This window comes from Drosophila serrata, unplaced genomic scaffold (genome assembly GCF_035046125.1).
Source record: "Drosophila serrata isolate PLE 108 unplaced genomic scaffold, ASM3504612v1 contig_302, whole genome shotgun sequence".
NCBI classification, from domain to species: domain Eukaryota; kingdom Metazoa; phylum Arthropoda; class Insecta; order Diptera; family Drosophilidae; genus Drosophila; species Drosophila serrata.
Window position 1 is genome coordinate 1760124 of NW_028257200.1, and position 9628 is coordinate 1769751.

Consider the following 9628-nt stretch of genomic DNA (forward strand, 5'->3'; position numbering starts at 1 on the left):
GACCCCGGGGACTTTTGCTAGCTGCTGTGTGATGGCAGTCAAGACCCAGGACACAAAAGCAAACAATAAAAAAAAGCAGCACGAAACGCAAGAAATATAACAAAAATTGAAGACGGCACTGAGGCAGCCGGCAAATAGTTCAGCAGACAAAAGGAATAAAAAGGAGAAATGTCTAAAAAAAAATAAAAAGGACTGGGAGGAGGCAGTCACAATAAGCGCACATTTAAAAGTGTCAAATATCCTTTTTATGCGCTTTGCCCCGCCCGCTTTGTGGCCGACCAGCAACAACAAGCAAAATACTTTATATTCCAGGGAGTATTTTTTCCACTTCTTTGTCACGAAGCTGAGCAGAAAATTGTATAGAAATGTTAATGCGATTTGATTTAAAGAATAGAACCGAACCGAACCGAATCAAGATGTAGATGAAAACGAGGAACTGGCGACCCTTGGCCTGCGACAATAGCCACGGCCCTGGGAATACATTTCCATATTTAAGAGGTTCTTTATGACTTCATTTCGGTAGCAGGTTCCACGCAGCCTACAAACAATTAAGCGTTTCCACTGCAGCCTCTTCGGGGCCAGTCCCGGGTCCGGACCATTGTCCACTGGCAGTGACATTAATTTAATCCTTGAATGCATCTTTGACAGCATCATCATCTTCATCGTCCCGAATCCACCGTCCTCTGGCCGTGGGCTTTCGTTTAAGGCCCGGCTTCCCACTCGGGATATACCCCAGCTCCTGCGTGTGGCATTGTCAAAGGAATTAGTTCTGTGTTTTTGATTTGCAGCAGGAGGCATGAGCTGGGCTCCAGCAGCGGTCTGTTGATTGCTTAAATAAATATGCCACCAGGCGGTTGCCTCACGGAGACCCAACAGAGTCCAACGTGCACCAAACAATGCCTCTGAGCTGGGGGAGGAGTGGGAGCAGGAGCAGGAGCCGGAGCAGAAGGAGTCCTTTGCATTCTGCAAAGTCCCCAGCAAATGGAGAGCCTGTAGAATGGAGTGTAATTTGAGTTTTTGTCACTGACAGTTTTCGGGCACTTTATTAAAATATTTGACTCTGGCTATGAGTCCGGTAATCATTGTTTGAAGGCGTTTTCTGTTTTGGACTAAGCTGGCGGGATTACGAGAGAAATGGTTGTGTGACAAAGGATGCTAGAAATATTTTAAAGGCATTTTCTAGGAGAAAAAGAACCTTGGTCTAATGTGAAACATTTAGAATATAATACTTTATTGTTGATAATTAAAAAGTTATTTAGTTTGGTTTGGAAAACTAAGGGCTTATCTATTATTCAAGAATATATTTTGAATGTTTCAGCTTTGGATAAATAACTTCACCAGCTAAGTCTAGCTTATCCAACCATTGCAGCCATTAATAATATTCAAAATCTTGCTGTTGCCATATCTAAATCAAGCCCAACAACTTATCAACCGCTTACCTTACCGGCAAACTAGTTTTCGTGTTGATTGATCGACTAACTGAAATTGTTGCAGCAACCAACAATCAATTTCACACCAAAATTGCACGCTAATAAGTTGCAACAACCACAAATTAATCTGCTTGGGTAGCTCGGGAGGCTTACAGGGAAGGCCAGGAAACGAGTTTTTGGTCTACACACCTATAGAAATTGTGCAGTAATGCACTTAGAATAAAGAGAATGTCTTAAAAAGAGGTCGATTTTTAAGCAATACATATTTTGTGGAACAAAAAAGTGTTTAGTTACAAGAAAATGCCCAGATGTTAATATTTACTAATGATCAAACTTGTTTAGAAACGATTTAATAAATCCCTTATAAACTTAAAATTTTCCCAAGTGTAGAATCGGCGGCCAGCCTAGTTATTAATTAATAAACGGAACGCTTCAAATTAATTGCACTCATTTGTTGCACAGCCATCGGTCTGATTTTCAGCCTGACTTGGGTTCCGATCGATCGATCATAGCCATTGTGGGGCATGGTGGGGAGTGAGTGTCTTTCTCAAGCGACAATGCTGTGACACTCCCGCTTACAATGTACTCTGATTGCCCGGAATTTGTTGGATGTCCCGCACAGAGGAACTCTACATGCCCATTTCACTTTCATCCCCTTACCAGATGAGATCCGAAGGCCACCCCCGAACCGCCTATGCATACAATAGCAACTTAATTAAGTTGTCAGTTCGGTGGCATCTTCATAAAATCCTCATTACCGCGCAAACCAAAGCAAATCAGATGTCACAATCCAAGGTCCTTTCTTTGGAGGTGGTGGCTTATTGCGATGGTGGTGATGGTGGAGGGGTGGTTATGGTTATGGCTACGGCTATGGTGGTGCGAGGAGTCACCTGCTTCCGTCACCCTTTTTGGGCCAATGTCCTTGCCAGCCTTGTTTGTGTTGCCTACTAATTTAAATATAAACAAGTTCTCGCACTCTGGCATTTCTGATTCCCTGACAGCAATGAAAATGTGCGCACTTCCTTCTCTGCAGATAATTTATGCATATGAAGAAGGACGCCGGCAGGATACAAACCAAACTGAACCGAACCGAACTGATACGGAGCTATATAATGCGACCGACCCCTTTGCTCTAATGCAAATTTATAGAGACCCGCGACGACTGGTTTTCCTGGATACGAGGCGTTAGGCGTTAACTGACATTTGTCGCTTTTATTCATGGCCCGTCGAGGGGATCTCTCTGGCTAAGCCCCGGGGTCGAAGTTATGGGTTTTTCGGGCGTTTCGCCCACGGAACTCTGATTTCCGCTCCCGAAACGCCGGCCAGGACCGCCTCACATATGACTCATTTAGATAGAGAGTATGTGTATGTGCATGATGGCTTTTCGAGGAGGACCTCCTCTGAGCGGAATTCAATGGTGGTTGAATGGTGTGGATAAAGGTGAATTGATTCATTTCTGGAAAAGCTGACAGTTGTTGGTGGGTGTTACCTAAGGGCTCCTGTGGGATTTCCTGCTACTGGCTTAGGTGTTTAAGGGAGCGCTGAGGAAGGTGCACAAATGAGCTGTCAATTCGTTGGCTTATTTATTGTGGTATCTACACTATAATAATAAAATTTTATATGTTGTTGATATATGTGACATAATCTTAGTTTACAAACTTAATTCTTTGACTACTTTACATTCAAATCTATTTATCCCAGTAGAAGTACTCTTAAAAATTCAATCTCTTATTTAATTTAGAGCAAAGTTATGAAGGTTTTCCTATTATTAATTTCCGTGTCCTTGCCGAAATACTTTATTATTTAATGTTCGTGTTTCCTCAGTGAATAAAATGTCTTTGACCCAAATTTGCCTGTTCTGAAAAAAAAGTAGCAGCTCCTTGAATTCGAGGTTCCCAAGTAAACAACAACCCTTTCATTGCTGCCAACTTATTTCCAAATTATTGGAGCATCAAAATTGCAATGATTATTGTGTGTATAGTAAATTCCATCAAAAAAAGGAGAAAAAACCCAGAGGAGGAAGCTGAAATAGAGGAAAACCCGAAGGCAGCAAGAAAAATGGCAAAATGCGGTGAAGCCAAGTGAAAGTGCTGAACAAAATAGAGAAAAATTACCCAACTTGCTGAGCAGGGTGGCTGGCAGCCTTTTGGAGGGTGGCCAAGGAAAACATGTTCACACCTCCATGGGGAGGGGGAATGTAGTGGAGATGGGCTTGGGGATGGAGTGGGCGTGGGCATGGGCGACACTCCACCCCCGAGAGTAGAGTTTTTGCGGACTGCTTACCGAATTCGTGGTGCGAATACAAAGTTAATAAAAATAAAAACATAAAAAGCAAATTTCGCATTTGCAAATAAATCAGAGGGAAATCAGTTGCTGACAGAGGGGAGGAAGTATTTATGGTTCGAATGGGTGGACGCTCCAGGGATTTTCCTTCCCTTCCCAGCCCACCCAATTTTTCCCCTTGTTCTCTCAGTGTGTGTGTGTGTGTGTGTGTGTGTTTGCCCAAATCGTTGAGCACAGAACAAATTCGCAGAAATTAAGAAACAAATCGAAAATCAAGCAGCTCGCACAGAGAAAATCAGCGAGGGCCAGGGCGAAGGGTGGGTGAAAATTGAGAAAAGCGTCAAGTGAAGGAAAATTGTATAGAGCTTGTTTGCTCAGCCCTCGCCCCCGGGACTGGCATTTCCTTCTTTTTTGTATGCATTTTTATGGCACATTTTCAAATAAATTTGCCAAGAGATTAATTCGGACCGTTTGGTAGCGTGTAAATAAAATTTTCATGAACTTCTGCCATGGGTGTTTCTCGTAGTTTTTCTCCCCAGATTTTCCAGTCCAGCTGCCTGGCTCTTGGTCTGGCTTTTCACTTTTCCAAGAGCCGGGCAGAGACGGGGGTTTCGCTAGATTTGGCAATGTGTTAAATGTTGTTGAAATTTCTCAGCTGGCTGTCGCTGGAGTCGTGCTTGGCTTTTCGAGTACCAATCCATGGGATTGCCAGTTGCCTAATTAAGATGTCAAGGTTATTGTGGATAGAAGTGCTCCTCCTGAAGTGGCTACATTTATAATTTCGATGGCAAAACAGTTTTAATTAGGGAAACATCATTATTTTGAGTAACTTTTGAGAATTCAGTACCTTTTGTTTAATGAATTTAAGAGCAAATGTTATTCCAAATAAATAAAAGTAGAAAATTTAATTACATTCTATTTGTTAATATTCTCGTTTTCGCTTCTATATAGATTAGTAAAAATGAGATTGCTGATTATACAACAGTGTTGTTTAATTATCTAAAAATATCACACTTAAATTTGCAAAGCACTCTCCAATATCTAAATGAGCCATGGTCCATTACTTATTCTCATTATATTTCACAAAAGTTATCCTTTTCATGTGCAAATTTCCATCACAAACCACAAACAGATAGCACGAAATACTCCCCCCGATAAATCCGGGCACGCTCCCCATCAGGTTCATTATCTTTTAATGCGCCAATGTATTCAGATAAACACAATTCGAAATTCACGCAAAAATAATGCGTCAAAATTATGAATTCAACGTTTGCCAAATCAATGAAAATTAATTTCATAAACGGAAAACAACTTCGGGAAATGGAGGGAGGAGGAACGCAAACAACAAACAATAATTGGTGCCGGAGTCTGAGGATAATGGTGAGGATTTTTGGCACAGGGTGACTTTCGGGGGGTATTTTAAGTGATGGTTGGTTCCCATGGCCCAAAAATGGAATTACATTTTCATTATTTCGATTTTGCAATCGGGTCTGGCTGGTGCCCTGTTCTGCTGGTGATAAAACGAAAGCTCTCCCACTGTGTATGTGTACATTCTGAACAATTATAAATGCACATCAATTTATGTTGTTTTAGAGGACATGGACTGTGAGAACAGTGTCACTGGAAGGTATTTAAACTATATATGATGTATTTCTGTTGATATGTTATAAAATATAATGAAGTTTCCTTGTCCATTATCTGAAGTTCCTTGCTTTCTTTTCAATCAAAGATTTTTTGGCGAAATGAGTGAGTTCTATAGATTAAAGGGTTCAAGCAAACTCACAAAATGTCATAAATTTCATGCTTATCAATATCCTTTTATTAAGGCAATGCCTTACATTAGTATCTTTCTGCTTTTGTTGCAGTGCACACACACATGAATGTGAGGTAAATAAACCGAGGAAAGCCAATGAAATTTCATGCAAATCAAATGAGTTTTAAATTTTTGAAAGCGCCGCCCTTCAGCAGCCGCCCTGCAAAACTATGGAAAACCCGGCTGGCGAGCAAATAAACAGGCCAACCCGTCCACAGAGTCAAACAAATAGACAAGCGAATAGGCAAACAAATAAACGGACACATTTACAACTGCATTCCGGCACTCATTCGAAGGCGGCGGTACAGTCCCCATTGGGTTGCACTTTGCGCATAATTATTTTTGCATATTTTACAGTCACTGCCGCCGACATCGTCCCCTTCGAACTAACAAGGAGCCCGGGCAGCGAAAGATAAAAATTGAGTTTGAATTATGGCAATAAATAAACAGGACAAGGGCAGCCAGCGAGCTGGGGATGGTATTGGGTGTCGTTGAAGGCTGGTGTTTTGACCAGAGGCGTAGTTGAAAGAAGGGGAAATTATAATTTTCAAGGAGAATGTCTGAAAGCCAATGCTCTCCTTAACTTATATCTTAAATATATTCCAAAGATAGAGCTCATGAGCCTAGTATATTATTGTATTAATCAAATGCTCAAACTTGATTTAACTATTAAAAGAATAAAAAAAACAATTTGCCTAGAGCCCCTTACAATATTCTGGAGCCCGCCCCTGGCTTGATAGTAATTTATGTCAATTTCTTCCTTGTGGGTGGCCTGTGTTTGACCGCACTCGGACCCATGTATATATTGATGTTCTCTAATTGAGCAACAGCATCGTTGGTGGTCGCCGCCAATGCTTGTATTAATTAGCCGGGATGTCCGCGTTGTGGTGGCCATATATTTAAGTAGATGTAGAATCATAGATAATGTAATACGATTATGTCTAGCCACCACAAGAGCTCCTTATACCGGGCACTTAAAATTGCCAAAACTCCAGACGCGACGCAAGTAAACTTTACTACATTGACTCCCATGCATGCACATTTAATGCACTTCCGCTAGACATTTCCCGGGAAAGCCAAACTGCATATAAATGCAAATCATGTAAGAGGGCGGGGTGGGGTAGCGGGGCAAACTTCCAAAGTTCAAGCTCCATTTTTTTTTCTCGTGTTTACCTTATTGAACTGGCTGAGATTTATGAGTACTCGCAGCTACTCAATTTCTGTGCAAAACCAATGGCTGAAACGAAATGGAAATTTATGTGCAGTGAAGGAACCCCGGCGTAACCCACGAAGCCACTTTCACCGCGTAAACCGTAAAGTTTTGTGCCGTAAAATCGCAAAAACAAGCAGCGGAGAAATACGAATTTATAAACCGACGAGGCAGCGGAATAAAATAAAATACAGTTCAGGTGCGAGGAGCCGCGGGATTCTGGGCAGGTGGCATGCAGCCTGCAGTGTGCATTTGCATTTCTTTCGACGCCATGTTGTTGCTTTTGCAAAATGGCGTTTGCGGCGCGCCAACAAAATGGCGGAGGCGTCAACGGAAGTTGCTTTTCGCCACACACCCCCCCCACACACACACACAACGGCGCAGTTGTACGGCAAATAAATTGCAAGTTATTTGAGCAGAAGTACCCGTACCTTCGGAGACCGCAGTGAAGACGTCCTCGTAGGAGTCGTAACCAGGAATGCCGAACAAACGTGAACTGCATTCGCCCCACACTCATACACACCACACGGTCGTCTCCTGCGGCGCTGCAGTGCAAAATTTATGGCAACATTTATGTGTCGTGTCGCGTGCGCGGTAAATACCGGAAATGCCGGAAAGAAGTGCATAATAAATGACGTTATTAACCCACATGCACACACATCCATTCGAGAGTGGAGCAGGACATGTCAGGACATAAAGACGGCCAGGCAGACAGTTGGTTGGCCAGAACAAAGCCCCCGCCATAAACTAGCTCTTCATCCAGCGAGCGATAGTGCCGCATACTTCGACCTAATGTGCTCCACTCATCAATGCACTGCGGACTCTAAAAATACTGGTCTAAAAGGTAGTAAATATTTGCAGTTGGTAGTAAGTACAACGAACGGTTTTTCGATGAAAAACGGATAGATTTCGTTTAGTTTACGGTTGAATTTTTTGGGGCAATGAAGCTTAGAAGTAAATTTAGTTTCATGCAATTTTTTAGAACATTAATATTTCAATTAATTTCAAGAGAATATTTTTAATTTTTGTGCTATAAATTGCCAGAAATTTTGGCTACTGATTGCTGAAAATATTTGCTTCTGTCTGGTTTGCTTTTTCGGCTTGTACGTTGCTCCCAGCACTATAAGAAATGTGTTTAAAATGTTTAAGAGATTATTTAGAAAAAGATGCCCTAAACTTGATGATATCTGACCTTTAGCGAAAATAGTTATTAACTTTCAGGATTTATTACGTGACCTTGAAAATATATTTTTTTTTTATCCCGAATAATATATGCAAACGGATGATCTGCTCTGAATTCCATGCCAAAGTCATCGGACATCCGCGCTGAAGTAACAACCGCTTGAAATTAAGGAAATATATATGATAAAAAAAAAATCTTATGGAAAAATCATACCCTTACCTGTGACAGCCGCTGCCTCTGCGCCCTCTTCATTGACCTCAACGAAGGCTTTTTGTAAGACTTTATCGATATAGATTTCTGATTTTTGCACAAGGCCTTCAAAGTTTGCACTGTCACTGAACGCCTTTCGAATGCCCAACTGTAGGTAAGGAAACAATAGCATAAGCTCCTGAAAATCACATTCAAGACGTAATTACCCTTTCAAGATAACCATTTAGTTCCTCTTTAAACTCGATTTTGAACTTTGGAAGCTCAAGATCCACAATCGTTTTGGACAATGGTCTAGAAAGCCCAATTATCTTGTCCTCCAATTCGCTGAGCCCATCCACCTTGTTGGGCAGAAAGATGAGCATCGACAGACTGGAGTTTCGATACGGCAATTCGATCACTTTGGCATCCAAGTCATACAAATAATCTGCTTTAAACGTTCCACGCATGGTCATCATCGTGACAGGTATACGTTCCGTGTCGGATATTTTAAAATCTTTTTGTTCGCTTAACTCTTTGTCAAACTTGTACTTCCATTGACCTTTGAAATAAATGGCATTCAGGAGCAAAGCCCTTAGATCAGGGCTCATGTCATCAGGGGTAACCATTTCGTTGATCTTGCCACGTGTCTGATTCGACACCCACTCGTTTACGATGTCAGCTGCATTTTTTGCATTGCTAACACTGATCGGAACAGCTTCGGCCTGAAAGGAGTTTCTCAATACTTCATTATACTCGGGGACCAGACTATATTCGTTATTAATGTATATCCGGTTAGCCAAATCGAGAATCACATCCTTCTCCCGCCCCTGGAGATCGCTAAGGAGTTTTCTGTACTTGCTGGCCACCTGCTTTTTGTCCATCGGTAGTTTCAAAGCGGTTCGTAGTTCGTCAGCGGTCTCCCCTTCAGCTCCCATGTACGCCATGGCCATAGCTATCTCAACGGAGAGTGGAGAGGAAATAAGATTCTTCTGGGCATTATCCTTGGCTAAGAGTCGATAAAAGTCTTCCGTGAACAGGCCAGCCACTGACGTGGCGAACAAAATGAGACCTGATAAGAAGTTATTGTCTGGAATGACTTGGAATTGGATTTTCTACTCAAACAAGTTTTTCATTTGAAACTATGATTGAAACGTTCTGAAGATTCATTGGGCGGTACTCTGTATATATACCCATTGGCTTAACCTAGTTAGATATGGAGATTGGACATGGAACATTTCCGTAAGAAATCAATTATAGTTTTCTATTACCATGCTTTTAAACCGAAACGTCGTTCAACTTAAATGTGCAATCGTCTTTTTATCTTACGTCGTTAAGAGTACAAATTTTGGGCATTTAACAAGTTAAGGAACTGGCCAATTTAATTCCACAGTAACTCCAGTCTGTTACCAGACTCCGGTTGAATTCCAACCGCTTATCGCCGAGCTTTTCTCCACCACGTGTGTCATACAAAAATATCTTTAGACTGATGGCATTTCTAAAGAATTCATTTTTTATTTCAT

The 9628-nt window shown here is 41.6% G+C and overlaps 1 protein-coding gene across 1 annotated transcript; it reads right to left on the reverse strand.

Moving 5' to 3' along the window:
- Positions 1–7620: 7620 nt before the first annotated feature.
- Positions 7621–9594, reverse strand: LOC110179854 (serine protease inhibitor 42Dd-like). The gene is made up of 4 exons (XM_086837394.1): positions 8336–9594; positions 8139–8277; positions 7929–8077; positions 7621–7856 (listed from the first exon to the last, which is right to left on the reverse strand). Exons 1-3 carry the CDS (start codon positions 9056–9058, stop codon positions 7947–7949), a joined length of 993 nt encoding a protein of 330 aa, XP_086693520.1. The 5' UTR covers positions 9059–9594; the 3' UTR covers positions 7621–7856; positions 7929–7946.
- Positions 9595–9628: the final 34 nt, after the last annotated feature.

Excerpts from the sequence above, each read along its gene's own strand:
- LOC110179854 (XM_086837394.1), bottom strand. The coding sequence starts at position 9,058 with ATGGCCATGGCGTACATGGGAGCTGAAGGGGAGACCGCTGACGAACTA. Across the intron at positions 8,278-8,335 it reads TAAATGGTTATCTTGAAAGG|TTGGGCATTCGAAAGGCGTT; the intron begins GTAATTACGTCT and ends CCTTACCTACAG. Across the intron at positions 8,078-8,138 it reads AGAGGCAGCGGCTGTCACAG|CGGTTGTTACTTCAGCGCGG; the intron begins GTAAGGGTATGA and ends CTTAATTTCAAG.